This window comes from Rhopalosiphum padi, chromosome 2, assembly GCF_020882245.1.
Source record: "Rhopalosiphum padi isolate XX-2018 chromosome 2, ASM2088224v1, whole genome shotgun sequence".
NCBI classification, from domain to species: Eukaryota; Metazoa; Arthropoda; class Insecta; order Hemiptera; family Aphididae; genus Rhopalosiphum; species Rhopalosiphum padi.
In genome coordinates this window covers 43,428,423-43,449,210 of record NC_083598.1, presented here as the reverse complement: position 1 = coordinate 43,449,210, position 20,788 = coordinate 43,428,423, and the positions used below count along the sequence as shown (strand labels likewise).

Here is a 20,788-nt window from a genome sequence, read left to right as displayed (position 1 = left end):
TACATCCCAAATAATCTGTCTTAGTTGAGTGTATAAAATATAAGTCTATAATATGTACAAATGTATGACTAATATTATTGTTTTTGTTGATTAATAAACGATGCTGTGACCCCCCTGGAAACAACGGGAACCCATATTTCCCTCCCTGGCCACGATTCCAACACGAAAAAAAAATTATTAACATATTAAACATATACAACGCCCATATGTCTAAAAGTCTTTATCATAAAGCCTTTATGGGTATAAAATATAAACATTATCAATTTAAGAAATGGATAGTTTTCGGTAAAAATTAGTTCAACCAATCAATAGTAAAATAAATAACTAATTGCAATATATATATATATATCATGATTAACTCAAGAAGTAATAGGTAATAGCATTGATTATAGAATATTCTATAATCAATGGTAATAGAAATAATGAATCGCTGAATGACCGTTTTTACAAAGAAAAACGGGAATTTTTACGTTTTACGCAAGACTAGTTTTAAACAAAATTGTACGTATAATCTTAAAATGTACACCAAATGTTTATAAGTAGATCGTTTTCTATGCATAATATAATTTAAAACATTTTGACTATTTTTTTTAGGTATTTAAAGACATTTAAAATTTTTTTATAAAATTATATATGCAATGTATTATGTACCTACCTAGTACAATAGTACATGCACTTTCATGCATAAAACAAATTTAAATAGCTTACTTTACTATTTTTATCTGTATTACATATAATAATTAGAAAATTATATTTAAATATTTCCACAACTGATATCGAGTTTTTTATTACAATTTTTTTTCAAATCGAGAGGGTAAACTTACACAATTCTACAAACTTAAATTTTTTTTTGTTGATCATTCTGTAATCTGTGTTTTTTCCTTCCAAAAAATAAATTTAAATATAAGGATAATTTTTTGCGTAAATGATAAAATGCCATAAATCAGAGTTTTGCTTATGTTATTATATTATATACTTTTCAGTTTTTATCTTGAGCACGACCGTAATATAATTGTGATATATCAACATTCAACGCCTCCGTCGTATGTGTGTTATGCGCATTAGCTATAGGTACCTAACATACCTAGCATCTTAATTTTTTTCTACTGGCTAAATTATAATAATAATAATAATAAGTAAAAATACTACTACAAACTATTCATTACGTGTATGATTAACTGTAAAGTATAACATTTAATAACATGCTACCTATACTCGACCGATCTAATATTATATATATTAAATCCTACTCGTTTCGTACTTTGCGCGTTGTAAATACGTTTACACAAGAAAGGTTTGATATATATTTTAGGTATAATTTGTACATTAATAATAATACAACGTTAAAAAAACAAACTCGTAAGGTGATATAAGGGGATACTATACAACCTACCGTAAGTAGCGTAGTATTAAATCGATATTATTGTAAAACAACTGCCATTAAAACATATATACCTACTAATTACTAAGTATAAAATATAATAACGTGAGCAATATATTGAAAATCGAACAAAATATGTGCGTTTCGTCGTCAAGCAGAGACCATCGCGATAAAGTCCGTCGTTATCAAATTTATGTACCTACAAGATAATTCAATACGTTCAAAGCGTACGATTTTTATTCCATTTCAATAACCGATATGGTAGTATTCAAATTTATTGGGTTTTTAGTTTTTTTTTCGTGGAAAAGAAAAGCGTTCGTTCATCGTTATGTCGGTTACGAGCTGCACTGTCGTCGACCCAAAGGACTTTAACGACGGGTTCCAGCTCCTATATATCTGCAGCGCTACGTCTATGGTAAGTGGGTTATTGACATTTCCAGAAGGTCTGCGCGGCGGCGATATCACACAGTGTCCGCGAACAGCCTTCGGCGGCCACGGTTAACTGGTTTCCACGACCCATGTGTGTTGTTATGTGTACTATTACTATATATTATTTATTATTTATTATTTTCCAAAACGAGTTTTGCGGATTAGAAAAATGGGCCTAAAACACGATTATCCGGGTACCGTAATAAGTAATCGTAAAGGGGATTTTATTCATCGGAAAAGGTGTCTGAAAAATAAATAACAATAAAAACGTGTCAGCCGCCACTGCATAGTTATAAAAGAAACGGAAAAAAAGATGCAAAATTGATAGGTACACTGCAGCCGTAGATACATATTGTATATTATGTATTACTGTATACCGTACGCGATCCGTCGCATATATACTTGTTCACACCCGGATGTATGCGGAATACTGTCTTTGAAGTATTGACGACGATATTATACCTACATCTATTCGTGTGCGTTCGCTCGCGAAAAGTGATAACCGACAGCTGTTTGTGACATTGACCGCAAAGCGTGTCTTTAGAAGCACTAACTAGTTGTATACGTTCGCTACGCGAATTGCAAGTACATTTCTCTATAAAATGCGATAATGAATAGTCGCATGTATATAATATATATATATATATATATAGGTTCCTATATAAATTACCTATAATATTATGATACACTACGAAACTCGTTTCAGACAGATTCCCATAGGTTTGATTAATTATTTTATTAGTCTTCTTCGATTTACGTGTTAATGGTCAATGGGTTGAAATATGCATAGAGTGATTCACTAAGTTGTTCACCCAATTGTTTCCCTTCAATGATGAAGATCCTGAGTTATTAAAATTTAAGAATAAAGGATATAATTTGTTTGATTTGTCAAAACTGTCGGAGTATAATTAATTACGATACTAAATATTATAAATATTTTATATTCAGTGTAAGCACTTGTTACTTAAAATATTATCTTTATTTAGTACCTAATAAACGGATAATAAGAACTTAGAAGCTTTTCGATCATATTTAAATTTAGATTCATAAACATTTTCAAAAAAATCGTTTACCTAAACAATTTACAGTAGAAAAGATGAGTGTTCATCATTTATAAAAAAATAAGTTTGTATACCAATAGTACCACTACACGACACTCCTTAAATGGTTAATATAATTGTAATAGTAATATAGTATTTAGAAATATAATTTTTCAGCAATTAAAAAAATGCAAGGTTACATGATAAAAAAGGCATAAGGTAAAAAATGGTTTAAGTATCACACAGCATACGTTAATACATAGAAACTATACTTACTCGAAAGCGTATATAGTGTTAGGATTCAACGTTGTACATTATATAATATCTATTATATATATATATATATATAGTATATTGTACACGATATGGGAACGCTATAAAGTAATAAACGCACTCATATTATAATACAGATGATGTGTTTCGAAGACCAGACAAATAATAAAAAGATTTCACACTTGTGTATTTGTTTTCTGTCTCTCGCTTGTTACGTGGATGCGTAGTACCCCATGTATGAAGGGTGGTGATTGGTGTCTCACACACCAAACTAGATTAAGATATAAGGAACCGTAAACAAAATAAAATCGGTAATTATTTTCTGAAAAGAATAACATATGATAATATTATAACATATACAGTATACTTACACAATATACATAAGAAGACTGTTTATAGATATTTTTATTACTATTATTGTTTCGGGTATGAGTCATGTTATGAGAACCGACGAACCCTTTTCGTTTAAAAAAAAAACATTCTCTAGACGGGTAGGTTTCCTGTAAACACGATTGTCTTGGATAGGACGTCTCCAAAGATTGATTTTACGTTCAACTGCACGAAACTGGTTATTGTTGTGTTTTTATTTTTAACGTATAAATACACATTACATTTATACATGGCATAGATAACATGTGATTAAAAATGTGCCGTACATAAATTAATTAAATTTATGTAACGTGGACATTTGTCTGAAGTACTTGTATATATTTATCGAAATTTGATATTGAAAAATCGTACAACATGAGTATTTTTAATACAGTAAGGAAATCTAATTCAACACAAAAGGCCGAATGGGATCCACGGATACGGTGTTTCGAGACACTTGTCTTACTTCGCCCGACTCAACAAATTTAAAATCAGCTGAATATTATTTTTTAATCGTATTATTAGTACAAAATGTGGGAAAAAATCAAAAACACACTTCTTCATTGAAAATTTCATTTGCCGCACGACAAGATACAGTTAATTAAAACTCCTCAGTGAACTTTGGTTTACGAAGAAAAATACATTATGGACTTGTGCCAAACTAAAGAAGTTGTACATTAGTTGGAACGATCAACACTGAAGCATATAATAAAATGCATAATATACGAATTATAGGTGTACGAACAGCGTCTCCCGTAAATTGAAATTAATGTCAGTGTGATTTTTGACGCTGAAAATTTAAATCATATTTTAGTTTATCGTTCTAATACAACGATACAATTTTTCCAGGTGTAATATGATTGATATACCTGTTATACCGAAGGAATAAATGAGACATATTTAACGGCATCAGATCGTAAAAATAATAATATTTATCGGACTCAAAGAACCAAATAAATGTGAAAATACGATTTTAAATAAATTAACACCCAAATACGTTGTTAATGTTCATAAGCTAAAATTTATGAGGTGAGTCGTATATTTGAATAATATATTTAAATTTAATACCATCATGCTTAAAAATTGTTATAATAAATTATGATTAATATTCAGCTAAAGTTGCTGACGCCTGACTGTTGTTTCACCCGTCGTGTTGTCGTTTATAGTTTCATGGTAAAGGTATATTATACAAATACAATAAATATTGTATTATGTTATAAATTATTATTATCCAATATTATTTATTTATTACATCATCAGCGTTAAAAATCACATACACTTTGTGTAGATATCGATGGAATTTCGTCTAATATAAAAACGAAAACGGTACCTAATATTATTATTTACTGTTTGTCTGAAAGTCATTTATTGGCAGACACCGTTTGAACAAAATAATTAAATAACTGTTGCTCTGCTGCGACGACGAAGAGTTTTTCACGATGTCGGTGGTGCGTAACAGAAGTACGATTATAGATGTCCTCACACGAATGCGCTTGGACACGCGGTAATGTATTTTATGGGGGTATTAAAAAAAAAAAAAAAAAAAACTGAACGACAACTGAACGATCTTATTAATATTTAACAGTCTCTTTGTGTTTGCACGTAGGCATCTACACACACGTACGTTATATACGTCCGAGAAATCGCGGGTTAAAACGGAAAAATAAAAACCGGTAGGATATATGTATAGATGTAAAGTATATAGGTACGCGTAGTACACATAGTGAATAATATAGTATTTTGTTTGCCTGAGGAGACCTACGTAGTACAATGACCATATAGTAGTATATATTATAATATATTGTACACTGTATCTATCTATTTATCTATTTATTTATATGAACATATAAATATATATATATATATTCAAGTGGTGTTTATGTGCGAAAAGTCCGTCCACTCATTTATATTGAGTGGGGGTGCGGAGAGTGAAACGAGTAAATGTTCCGGCATTGCTTATAGTGCATCGGTACCTATAGATTTATAATCTTCTGATAACCCCTATTTCTATATCCACAAGAATTTTGAGTTTTTAGAAGTGTCTCTAGCGTCTGAAATTCTCAAAAATATATTTTTTTTTTATACAATGACATATCCGAGAGCTTTTGGCGACGATGATAATATACTTGTGGTGTATTTACTATTGAAATTAATTTAAAATTTCACGAATTTCACGATATAGATGTCGTAATAAGTGCACTTAAAAATTATACATTCAAAAGACGCAAATTATGTTTCGATTCCACTTATTGGATACGGAGATGAGATTGTTATCAATGTTTGTACAGGACAATTATAGTGGACAACCTAAATCGGCTAAAATTCACTTCGATTTAAAGGCGGAGTAATACCGCGATGATATAAGATATTATTATCTCTCTTTCGACAGAGGATAAACCAGCTGATAATGATTAATGACGGGGGGGGATAAATGTATTTGATTTGCAGCGCAAATACGTTAAAACGGGTATAATATATATATGCCTTATCGTGATCCTTGCATGAAGCCTGTGGAAGTATTGGAGATCACGGGTCGAAGTGATCGGAAATCACAGGATCGCGGGAATACTATACATGATGTGCACTTTGATTGTGAAATAGATAAGTATAACGAAAATGTACACTTGAATTTAAAAATATTATTATAATAACTAACGAGCAGATCGGGACAAGCAATGACGTACACGTATGGTACCTATATACAAGCTGGCGAGTGGCATTCATACATCACACTCTCCGAGTTACAAATAATACGTGCATTCTTCGATACTATATACATATAATAGTATATTATGTATATATATGTGTTCACTATGTGTGTATATAATTTTACATACGGCACCGCATCTGTCGTACCTACTCTATACCATCCACTCATCACATAGACCTGTGAAGTATTCTTCGAGCAGCGGGTGTTCCCGGGGGTTACCAAAATATTACACTGTATGCATCAATACTAATATAATGGCACCGCTATAATGAGGTTAATTGGTTCAGTTTTGGAATCAAATTATAAATTACGGAAAAACAATTATATTTAGGTACAATTTTATGTCTTACAGATGAGAGGGGTCAGAAGTGCACGATCTCGAGGTACATTAATTTACAGCGGAATCCATCTCATTCTACAAAATATTTTTTTAATACCCAATAATCTTACGTATTGACAATAGTCAATAAGTAGTTGCAATATATAATATAAATATATATATATTAGTAAATATTTTACTTGCATATTTTCTAAGTTGACATGACATAAATAAAAAAATAATATAGATCAAGTTAAATACAAAAAAAAAAATGTAACTTAATTTATAATAATATAATAATATGTAGTATTTAGAAAATGATTAATTGCAATTGATCAATTTTAATGAAACTTTACAACAATTTGTAATAGACGAAGCAAAAAAATGTTATTTTAAATTGTAAATAATTACATACAATCGTAAAAATGTGGTAAGCAATTATTTTTTTTAAACGAGGTTAGGTTATAGAGAGTTGAAAATGTCCCATTAAGTGTCTGGTGTTCTAGTGTCGAATAGATCTTTAGTCCGGACTTGTATAATTTTATTTGAGGTATTGATAATTTATTAGTTTTATAAAAATAATACACTTAGTTACAATTTCACAGCCCTAGACTGATAAATGATAACTGATAACTGATAAGTAATAACAGATAACATACTGTATCAAGGGACGAAAAACAAAATATTTTTTTAACCCAAATCTGCTACCAGTTTGACGGTTAATAATATGTTTTGCTCTCAGCCCACGAGTGTGAAATCTATAAATTTATAAAATTTCGAGTAAATTATAGAATTTTAATCGATTTCGAAAGTTCTGCGACAGTGTGGGTTCAAGTCAACCGCCGCAGACACGACACAGAGTTTCGCTAACATATATAATATTATTTATATTGTATATTATAATAGGTATATGTTTTATGATTTCGAATGTTTCAATATTTAAATTTTTATTTCATCCGATGCATATCTGCGAACGTAATATAATATAATGGTATGTTTGTGTCGCTATAACTGAACACATACACTCGTTTAAAATGCGCGCACGCACGCATGTTTAAACGTCTACGTAAACATAGTACGCGATCACGACCAATTATATATATATATATATATACATATATATATTATATGATATTATTTAGAGTTTGTCGCGAGCGTTCGAGTCTTATTGATTATACCACAATGGTTTTAGGCATTCATCGTATGATTAGACATTTTCATCTCACACCGTCCAATCAGCCGTACCTATCTGTATAATAAGAAGTTATAATCGACTAATTTTTACACGTATAATACATTATTTAATAATATACGCACTGATGCACTAAGATTATAACGTCGATTTATTTTAAACAACCCGTATAGTTTACTCGTAGTATTACTATTTCATTAACATATCTAATTTGTTGGTATCGAATTTAAATCATTTCAAATTTATCTATAATAAAGCGATACCATGTATAATGTATATGCGCGTTATTTGTTGGCTTCATAAAAATATTTATTTATATTCGTTGAATTATTATATTTCAACTGTCAACTAAATCATACGGTAAGAAATAAAAATCAAAATAAATATTAAAAAAATCAATACTTATCAACAACATCGGTATGATTTTATTTAGAAATGTGATATCGTATTATTCACTTCAACTATTCATAATATTATATTTATTTCAACCTATTCATCGATACGGGCGCTTCTTGGATATAATACCAATGAATGTTTAAAATTTTTAAAACTTACGAAATACGTTCGGAGAGGTATATACATATCGCTCTGATATGTACATAGCGTAAACTCTTACTCTAATTTGTTCTATATACGTATACAGCAGTAGATTTACTTCTATAATATCATGCGAGTTCACTGCCCATGTAGATATTATTATGATTAAAAACGATTTCGTTTTGTTTTCGGTTTCCTGACACGGCACAGCGCACAAAGAACAAATATACACATATATATACATAAAAACGTAATGCAATACTTGCAACACACGTAATATTATAATATTGATGTCGCTGTATTATGTTACACGCGCGTTTACCAAAATCTTATTCAAGACGGTAACGAATAAAAACGACTTTGAAACGATATACCTACATCGAGAATACAAATTGCCGTTGCCGGTAGTGTTTTAATTTGACATCAGTTCACTTGAGGTATAAATCGGTTACGCGGCGAGGAGAAATTTATGTTCAGATATTTGTCGAATCTAATGATACCCATTTCATACTAATCACATCTTCGCTGGAATGCGCCTGTGCTCAATCGCGGTAAACGTACTGCAGCAGCTTCTGCATTAAGCCCATACATGCGTAGTATTACTACATTATAAGTATGCATCAGGTATTATTATTATGTGTATAATCATAGATATTATTCTATCTTGTTTTGATACTCGAGACTGATTCGTTAATTGCTTACTCTTAATCCGCGTGTTCAAAATGTTAGTCGGTTTACAAGTACTACAATAATAGTCTCGTATATACGAATGGTTTGTCTGTTGCATCTCATACTCTGAGTGCATTCGGGCCGTAGACTGCAGCTGAGAAGAATATCTAACGAAAAACATTAAGATCGCTCGCGTTCGTAAGACAACATAATACTCTTTTTAGATGCCTACTAATTCGAAATCTAATAAAGTAATAACCAATAGACCGATACATGGCTTTTTAAACACAACAATAGATATTATATGCACCGTGTTAAAACACACACGATACGTATGAACACGTAATTAAATCGACCTAACCGATATTAAAACCACAGCGTCCGCATAGTATAAGGTGCGTGCGTATATACAAAGGATATTGTCACCACTGCAGCAGGTTCGTTTCTTCTATATTATAGTTCTCGGGTTTGTTGAACGTATACCAACAAACGAAGATCGTATACGTAGGTATATAATAATATTATGTGCGCACGCGTGTATATATATATATATATGTGTGTGATATACAGGTACGTACTGCACGTACATATTATAAACAGCGGTTAATTTATTATGTAAATTGCAACGGTATATGCTTATGGGTGGCGTTCACGGAGCATTAGCTTGTCCCCACCACCATCGTCTCACCGTATAATATCTGTCGTCCACCCTGTATATTAGGTACATATATATATCTGTAAGAGAAAAAATACCCAGCCCGTGTATAAAGCGCACATACAAAGTTCTCAGTTGTCGCAGCGCGCACTGCACATAGCGGTCGGTTTTCTTTATTTATCTTTCTACCACTCCAACTTGCCCACCGAACCCACTGCTGCAGCATCACGAGGTCGTGTTGTAGTATGTATACTAGTGCACTGAATGTGCGTGTGTGTGTGTGTGCATATGTCGAGGCACATTATTACTATTATTATTATTATTATATACGTATACCAGTACATACAGTGTACACACATATATTAAGAAGACACTAGGGGTTCGTAAAGCCACGAGGAAAAGCATAAAACATATATAAATGTACGCGAGGCATACAATAAAATATGACGTAACTATGTAATGCGTTACAGTAAAAGTATGAGTCTGGCCATAGCTATAGGTTTTTTTTAGTTATTATAATTTGTACATCAAAATGTGTTCATAAAAATACTGAACAATAAGCGAATATGATGATGAGATGATATAATATACAGAAAAAAAATTGTTATCCATACAAATACAGAAAAATTACGCAATAAATAATTGACCAAATAAAATACAACAAAAATGAAATTACTAAATTGTATTTTAATAATTTAATTTAATTTAAAAAAATTCTTTATAATATTTAAATGTAGTAACTTGCTTTATATTTTTGTAAAATATAAAATACGCATTTAATTACGTTGTGCGAATTGAATGGACTAACAGAGAACTTTTTATTAAATCAATAAAGATAAAAATAAATTTTAAATCTTAATTTATTAATAGCATTATTATTGTATTATGATATATGAATCAAGTTTTTATAGTTTATAGTACATTAGAAAATTGATATAATAATAAATAATAATTTTACAATTGGTTCTAAAACTTCAACTAAAAAATTATCAAAATGCATCATACGATGACGTAACTTGTTGGAAATTTAATACATTATTGAATTAATAGTTTTATTATCATTATATTTGGGAAGCTTTATTTTTCGGCATATATTTATTACACATGTTATACATTTTGTATAAGATAATTGTATAACTTTCAATTTTTTTTTTATATTTCATACATAGGTACTTTTACATTAATGTATTGGTTTATTAAAATTTACAATTCTACATTTGTCGCTTGTAAAATTTCAAACTACAAGAATCATTTGAAGTTTGATAGAATTATTTTTTTATATAAATTATCTTATATAGAGATATAGAGTAGACTAATGCCTATACATACAACGCTGGAAATCAGATAGTTAAACCTAGATTTTACCGGTATTTGTAGTTTTACCGTAATATAATCTATAATATACTATATTATCATGTATTTATTTGGAGAGAAAAATAGTGATTACATAATCTTTGGGTATTTGCAAGTTGCAACGATTAAACGCATTTTTCTATTTCGATAAACGACCTCACATGCTTAAACATACGTTGTTTTATAGGTATAGGTATACCTATACATAATATTATTATAATAATGGTTAAGTGATGATCATATGATTTTTACAAGTATTCGTGTTTAGCATAACCGGATGTTCTGCGTAGAAGGTAAAAAACGGTTCGTCAAAAATTCGTCTTCTGTGTGTAGTGTAATTTGTTAATGTATATTCTGCCCGGTGGCAATGATTGGAATAAATATCTATAACAGTGCCGATTAAGGAGGAGCGAACGGACAAAATTTTTAAAACAAGGCGTTCGCGTCATCGGCTCCCAAATAAAGCATTCTCTACGTAAGCAAGTTCTGTCCATTAAGAATAGTATAGCCAACAGCCATATAATACACGTTTGTCAGCTACCTATAGCCTAGTATATAGTATATACACTCAAAATTGCATACGGGAGCTTTAAGAATAAAATTAGAGCAATATTGCTGAATTTGTATTACTCTTATAAATCGATTTGTATTAGGTACCTACCATAAAGTTTATTTATTTAGCTTATTTATTTTATTCAAGTTATAACTAATGTTTATTAACCGGATAAAATATAACGAATGTGTGTATTTTCATATTATAATATTCCGAAATATAATCATTTTTTATTGGCTTTTTTATAAGCTTTTTAATTTCACAACACAATATTCGTAATATTTCATAATATTTCTAATAATAATATTTATCAGTTATCGAAAGTAAAATTTCAATTCATATTTAGCTCATTTATCAAGCATATCAAATATTAAATTATTGCGTAGTAACTAGACAGTGAAACTACAGTGTAACTTGATATAATACTTAATAATGTTTTATAATATTAATATTAGTTCAATTATAAAAAATAAAAAAATGAGTGATTTATGGTTTTAATAAAATGTCTAAACATGGTAGTAAACTTATTAAGTTCAATGTTCAAATGCATAAAATATAAGTATAATACAATATAAATTTTATATTTATTAATATATTTACAATATAAATCATTAATTTTAATTATAATAGTATAATTATATAATCACACAATTTATATTGGATTATCTACTGCAGGCTATGTGTATACAATATTTTTTTTATGAATTCTACAAATTTTAAAAATAATGTAAATTACTAATTATTTCAAATGAAAATTAATAAATTAAATTCATATTAAAATATATGAGTATTCGATTTAAAATTAGAGATAGTTATTACAGAGTACATCGATGTAACTTTACCTCTTATATCAAAATAATAGTTTTATAAAATTAATGTTAATATGTATAAAACAAATACATTAACTTTATGTTTATGATAAAAGTATGGTAATATGCCAATATGCGAAAAAATATATTCTTTAACTGATTAAAAATAATTTCAATAAAAATATTTAATTAAAACGGTCAGACGAATATCTATGAATTATCAATACAATTTGCATGTTTTATGTTTTTATATAATATGTTAAGTTAAGCTTATTAGTTATTTATTAATTTTTTTAAGTGTTGGTGTGTAATTTGAATTTTACAAGTTTTCTAGTTAGACATTGGAATAATTATTAACTAGTTTAATATAATGTGCTTCAGAATTGTTAAATTATACTTACAAGTGCGAAACGAACAAATTTCCAGCCAAATTCATAATTATTTTATATAAAACATTTAATCAGACCAAAGTCATCTGAGGTCAATTATAACCACAATTATTAATAACCTTTATCTTTCAACGGTTACTATATGCATTATACATAAATAATTATAAACTTTCTTATCACGATGGATGTTTGATATCATTATTACTATAAATTATTATACTGTTTTAAACTAATAGATATTACACATTTTGTTTTTTATATAGTTGCTAAATTATAAACTAATTATATTTATGTTTATCGATTTCGTTAAAAATACTTACATATGAATGTTTTAAGTGATAAATATAAAGTAAAATCATTTTTTATTGTAAAATATATATTATGGTTCATTATTAAAATTTAAAAATTTAACTACATTTTAGTTTACTATTATTGATAAAATTACTTAAATAATTACAATTGAAAACCGAGTTCGTGAAAACTCCGATAAAAGAATAATACTTAAAAATAAAATATATTATTGTTATTACCAGTATTAATATAATAAATTAAAGCATTTAGTGCAATGAATTTATGTTTATTTTTTTCGTATTAATACGAAGTTAGGAGCGTAATTGAATATTTATTATTATTCAAAAGATATGTATAACGTATGTGAATAAATAATATTTTAAAAAGTGGTAATAATAGATAAAACGTATTATAATCCAATGATTTCTAATTATTGTATTTATGTTTTTTTTTGAAATTTCGAAATAGTTTTATTCTGTATTTCTTAAATTATTAAGTGAACTGTATAGAAGTAAAATACAAAACTGAATAAGTAATAATTAACTTGTTTTTAGTATTTCAATTATAAAGGTAAAATATATGTAAATGCAAATAAGTAACATTTATATAATGTATAAATACATGTTATAAAAAAATTAATTTGTTTGAAAAAGCAGACAATTTAAATTTAACTTTTTTTACTAAATAAATTAAATTATATATTGGAAATTTTGTTTACATATTATTATATGAGTATTTTATAAAAATTGGTTATAAACTTTAATCAACAATTATTAATAATACGATATATAGTCAGAACAGATACCAAATCAACAAAAAAAAAATTTAATAAAGAAAAAAATCTTGGAAGTCACTTAGTAGTTCATTGTAAAGGATGTAATTAATTAGTCTTCAATGAAAAACGATTCAACAGAGCAGAAGTGGTCTGTGTCATTCAAAATTTCTTAGGATATTTAATTATATTGATATTATGTTTGATAATGCCAAATTTTAAACACCGAAATTTAATGAATTTTGTGTACATTTAAAATTAAATTTGTTAATAATATGTATTATATTATTTTTTTTTATAGTATTATTTCAACTAGGTCATGAAAACTTAAGAAAAACCTTGAATTATAAAAATGTTATCATAAATAACTAAATTAAAAAAAAATAAAATATAAAAAACTAGATGAATAAAAATAGCACAAAAAACTCAAAATATTTAGAACATTTTAATGTATAGAAAGTGAAAAATTCAAATCTCATTTGTTTTTGAATTTTAACAAAAAAAAAAAACATGATTTAATCAAAAACTAATATTGTATAAAAATCCGTTTTTCTGAATTTTTTCGTTGTTTTTTAAATTGTGGCCTTTCCTCCTTATTTTTAAAGTATCAACTGCATATAATTTACTATCAAAAAACCATCCTTGAGATAATTATCGAAGCATTTTTAATGAAAAAAGAGCGAAAGTATGGATATCTATAGTGCTGCACAGTAACAAAAAAATTTAATTACCGAATAACCGTATATACTTGAAATTTTTATCAAAACTTTTTACCAGCATCTTCTAATACGTAGTAGAAGTTTTAAAATGTAACATAACAGGTATTTTGACAATAATACATATTATAGGTAAATTATTATAGCAATAACATTTAATTAAAATATTAAATAATGGAAAATTACATAAAATAAAATAAATAATGTATCAAATTGATTTATACCTTATAAAATAAAAAATAGGAATAGTAACATTTTAATTTACGAACTTATATATCTAGCGCTCTCTCTCTCTGTAATATTACTGAATAAGTCTGATCAAACCGGTTAATCAGAGTTAAATAATTTGTATCCATTTTATTTTCACGGCGTACCGAGTGTATGCAACATTAATTATTTTCGGTTATTTATTTAGAATAATCTAAACAATAGTTAAAGGTATTAGTGTATTACATTTTAAATGGTTGGTATAATAATCTGTTCGATACATTTATAAATAATAAAAAAGAAATGAGCATTTACCTTGTGTTAGGCGAACACAGAAGGTTTGATTACCATATTAAAAACTGTAAATACATTGCCTGTTAAATACGATTCAAGGTGGAGTTGTTTTAGTCATTTCTTATAATTGTATTATATTATATAATATAATTGAAAAAAAAATTTGAAAATTAATTTCATATTTTCATAAATAATAACTAGTTTATAGTTAGTGGATTTACCTATATTAAGTACTATTATGCGTGTTATATATACATATACAATTGGTTTTTAAGTACGTATAATTAACTAAAATTAAAGAACATAAATATATTTTTAAAGTGATATTTTAGTTGTAATTTGTTATTATATTTATTTTGTATGATATTTATTTCTTTATTAGTATCTAGTACAAAATTTTCCTTTACTGTTGGCTGTTGCTATAGAATATTGAACTTTAACATAAAACTACATATATATCCGTTACATAGATTACATCTATAGTTGCACAGTCTCGCAGTTTTAATCTTTTTGTTGAAAAATATGAGAAAAACCTTGATAATTTCTACTTCTAAAACAGTAGGTTAAAAATAAAATTGACTCGTTGATGTTTTTATATTTTATTTAAGAAATTATATTAGTATATTGTTAAACTGATATACGATGTTCCTAAAAAATATCTCTTCTTTTAAATCAATACTGAGTAAATTACACTACTTTAAATCACAACTAAAAAACCTAAACAGGTTTTTTAAATTGCCCCGTTGGATGGATAACAATAATAATATCACTAATAAATTATTAAGTTTTAAGTTTTTAATAATTTAAACTGCTTAAGTAAATTTTTCTACTAAATACATTCTAATTTAAGATAATTTTTTTGGCTTTATGTTCCTTATTCAATTTATGATTTTTTTTTTTTTTTAATTAAATATAAAAAAAATTAATTCTAATGACAACATTTTTAAATTCATCATAGTTATATACTATTTGGTTTTTTATAACATATATAAAATATGAATAATTAAGAAGACGCCATACCCGCATGTGTTATCTTTGTCTTACTAACGTACATCATATCAATTTTCGTTCAGCAGAATACATTTTGTGATGTTAGCTTTAACATGAGAGTAAATTTACCTATTATCAAATTTTATAGAATATTTTAAGAATATTATCTAGACAATGACATGCTTTTATTGATATTATCATTTTAAAGTGAGTTATGAACATTTTAAAATTGTAATATTTTACATAGCTTTTTATATAACTCATTAAAATAATAATATCAATAAAAGCATAAGTCATTGTCTAGATAATATTCTTAACTTTAAATTTAATAATAAGTAAATTTACTCTAATATTAAAGCTAACATCACTAAATGTGTTCTGCTGAATGCAAATTTGCTATGATCTATATTAGTAAGACAGAGACAACACAACATGTGGGACGTGGGTATAACGTCCTCTTAAGTAATAATATTGTAATAATAAAGAATGTAAAAGGTATACATTTGAATAAAATAGCTTTAATATGCCGTACATCTGTATATAGAAATGTTAAGTACCTATACGTCAAATAATAGACAGCATACTAAACAACTAAACAATTATGTAAATATTATTATTAAATATTCAATCAACAATAATCAATAGAAAAATTTCAATTTTCAATCCAGTAGTACAATTACATTATTTCCTTTCAGTTATAAATTTCTTTATAGAAACTAATTAAATTTATTATTTATGCAGATGCAGATTGTAGATTTATATATCATATTGATGTTATCGTCACAGTTGAATGAATAATTGTTAAGTTGTAGAATTTATTTCAATTGTAAAAAAATGTTAAAATATTTAATAAAAATACAAATAATTTCGAAATTTAAATAGTTAGTGAAAATTATCTATCACATATTTTTTGAAAGTATTATTGTTTAATTCAATTTAACATGTATATTGAAGAACCTTATTAAATATATATAGGTGGCGACGTTTTAAATATTTAATTTTTTGTAAGTATTGATAAACCAACGCGGTTAATTGTTAACATAGTTTAAATAAGATAAAAGGCAATATATTTTAAACTTATTTAATCATTTAAATAGTGAATAATATGCACATAGATCCAGCATTTTTAAATTGTAATCTTTTACCAAAAACCAGTGTTAAATAATGTAAATAATTATTTATTATTTAGGAATCTGTTTTAATAAGTATTAATTAATTAATTTAATAATAGGATTAACCGATTAAAATATAACAACTGATTAATAATTGATATTGCATTGTGATTAGTGGTATTTAGTTGTAACTCGTAATCAAATAAAATAAGCTGACAAGTTAGGATTCCCACGGAGATTTAAAATAGTGAGTTAATGTAAATTCCATTATTATACATTATTTTAAATTAATAAATATTCATAGACACTATGTAGTTTACCAACAAAAAATTATGATTTTAACAATTATAGTTTATATATTTAATGAAGTAAATATTACTGTACGTTATTTCTATAGAAGCTAACACGATATCATTCATTTATATAGATTATAGACTATAGAGAGAGGATAATAGGGGTGCTGAATATCAATTTTTAAAAATTATCAGAAAAAAAACTAAAAACATAACACATATTTAATTAATTGTTAAATTAAGTTATGTTGAAGTATATATAAATATAAATATTATAAACCCATAATAAAGTAGTATTAAATAAAAATAAACTATATCAATAGTTTTACGATTTAAACATTTTAAACATATTATATTCAACGTTTTCAATTATCAATGGTTAATTCAATAGATTTCAATAGATTCTATTAACAACAATGTAGTTTAATGTTTTTCAATATAGGATAATACTATAAGACGTGACAATATAGTAAATATTACATGATATTATGTACAATTGGTACAACAAAGCATTCTGCAAATACGATGCAATCAAATTAGATAGGTAGATCATTTTTGTTTATGTTAAGCAGTTCAATTATTTAAGTTTTTTAATTACATTTTAAAAGTGATGTATTTTTCCATACTGAACAACGCAAATAATTTAAATTACTTAATAATATTAATAATATATTTTAATTTAATTTGATATTATACTTTATACCTATATTTTTAATTAACATTACTTTATAGATAAATAACATTATAATATGAAAACGTTGTCAGTATATTCTATTTTACTATAAATAATAATATAATATTATAACAGTCCCTAATTCATACAAGTCGTAATATTTATATACTAAAAACCAGTTTTGTACATAATTTTAATCGTGCAAGTAAACACACTCAACAAACGGTATAATCACCATGGAGCCTTTGGAAAATGGTTTTTTTAAAAAAAATTTTATAGCGTGCGTTATTTATGGATAATATTCGTGTTATAGGTACGGGTTCAATCTAACATGTGCACATAAAACGGCATAACCATCATTTTAATAATATTATGTAAATATCGATACGATGAGTGTAATAAAACTTTATGCCTCAAATGCGTAATAATATTTCGTCAGAAAATCACGTGTAAATAATAAAAATCATTATTATAATATACTATACCTATACTAGGTATATAATGAAATATATTTTATGTGAGGATGACGACTGTACCTGATTGTTGACATTGCAGCAAATTTGTTCTGCCCTGGAACTTGCAAAAAAAGTCCGGTCGTATGTTGTAGGCGGCCAAAAAGTGTCGGCACAGCGCAGACACGTCGGTCGCGGCGTCTGCGTCAGACCGCAACTTTTGGCGATCCTCTGGACGCGGTCGTAGCCTGCCGTTGCGTGTCGATCCCGTCGGATTCGGTGGCGACAGTACAGGTCTTCCGCGGTCTTCGTACTTCTGGTCGGCTAACAGTATGGATTCGTATCCGACGGCGCACGGGGACATCTGGAAAACGTTTGTCGCATCGTACTCTACAATATTAAAACATTACGATATTACGGTGTTATCGTGTGTGCTGATCGCGGAACGACGTCGAAGTCTTGAAAAACAAAACAAATAACGACGACAACCATATAGCAATGACGATGAAAAGTGAAACGTCGCGATGATAAGACGAGACTGAAATGAGTGGGCGAACGGTAAATAATAATATCGTATAAGTAATATTGTTATGTGGTCGAAAGCTGTATATGCTAAGCGCGTGCGTGAATCTGTGTACTGAGATTGTGTGTATACGCGTGTATGTGTATGTGTGTGTGTGTGTGTGTGTGTATATGTATATATGCGCGAGCGCGTGTATACGTATACGTCGGGGTAAGGGGTTAATAGGTTACACCCATCGTCGTACAAAAACGCACGCAGTTTTTTTTTTTTTAATATGTTATTTAGCGTACATCGTTTTTAATAACAGGCTATGATCTCGATGGAAAACTGAAAACCGGTACCGTCACGAACGACGGACGCTATATTATTATACATATATATATATATATATATTATAATATTATTGTATGTAATAGGTACAAGAGATTTCACCTCCCGCACAATACGCGCGGTTCGTCCAACCATCGACCGAATCGGTGTTTCGATCCGCCGGACAACACTGCAGTATTATAGACGATTATTTTCACGGTACCTATAGGTACGTATCGTTACGATTAATAACCATTTTTCGACGAAGGTACCTACACATTTCGACGCCTCCAAATGTAAGTTATGGTCGTCGGGCTTAAATACTGATGTGCGGTAAATATACACAAACACATCATTTTTTTTATTATAAATGATTCATAAAATCACGCTTCCCCTTCGGTTTGTATTTCCTTACAACTGAATGACCTCGAATAACAATTTATAGCAAGCAATATTATTTACTAAACAAATTGTTAGTATAGGTTACTAGTTTTGAATCACGTCGTAGCAAAACATTTTTAACAACAATTATAAAATATATTATCAGCATTTATTTTGCAAAAAAAATACTGATTTAATCATTTTTCATAAAATCAACGTTTAAGCTATAATGATTCTAAAAATCTCAAAGAAATGATAACGAGAAAAACATCACGTAGAGGTTATTATAATGTTTTTAAAATAATTATGGTTGACTTCATAGTGTAAAACGTAAATTAAATGTAAAACACGTTTTTTTCTTTAGCGATTTAAAATATGTTTATTTGTGAGTACCTACATTTTCTTAAAAATTTAATATTATAAGATATTCAGTGTGAAAACCTATTGTTGAACAGAATAATATTAATTTCTATAGTGGGCGCGCCTCCCCACGCTACGTTAAATGTAATATTTTCAACATACAATGACACCAACTCGTTCATTGTTTACCTTAAAAGTTAAAAAAATACTTCAACGCATGTTAATCGACCAAAAAAAATATATCTATAAATTTTACATTTTAGCTAGTATATTAAATTCAGATGTTACTACTAAGAGTAGTTCTTGTATTATTTGGATTAGGATTTTTCTTACCCATATAATCGGGCGATAAAAAAAAACGCATTTGGTTATAACATAGCACACACGGATTTCCAAATGTCACAAACACACATTTTTACCGTTATAAAAAAATACATTAATATTTTATTATAAAATAATACATGAATATAAAAAATACATGAATAGAACACGTATAATTAAAACGGACAGTTAATGAGACATCGTGGACAAACTGGCCGCGGTCGATACAATCGATAAACAAATGCCCGCGTCAACGATTACAGTCGAAACGCGTTATTGACGCTTATATTATACTCGTGTACGGATAAGTCGACAAGGACAATACTTGTACATATGTAGGTAAAACAATTAATCGTGGTAATATAATATAATCACGGGTCATTCACGAGGAATATATTCTCGAAGTTCGGGACCGA

At 27.7% G+C, this 20,788-nt stretch overlaps 1 protein-coding gene across 3 annotated transcripts in view; it reads right to left on the bottom strand.

The window, feature by feature from the left end:
* The window catches only part of LOC132919750 (myosin-G heavy chain), a 70,054-nt gene that overhangs the window by 41,085 nt on the left and 8,181 nt on the right, over window positions 1-20,788 (bottom strand). For 2 of the 3 annotated variants that reach the window (XM_060981562.1, XM_060981564.1), the window contains exon 2: window positions 18,563-18,842. In XM_060981562.1, the coding sequence (XP_060837545.1) occupies window positions 18,563-18,842 (280 nt within the window). Of the gene's footprint in view, window positions 1-18,562; window positions 18,945-20,788 lie in introns of those variants that run through there. The other variant, XM_060981563.1, reaches the window with a different exon arrangement.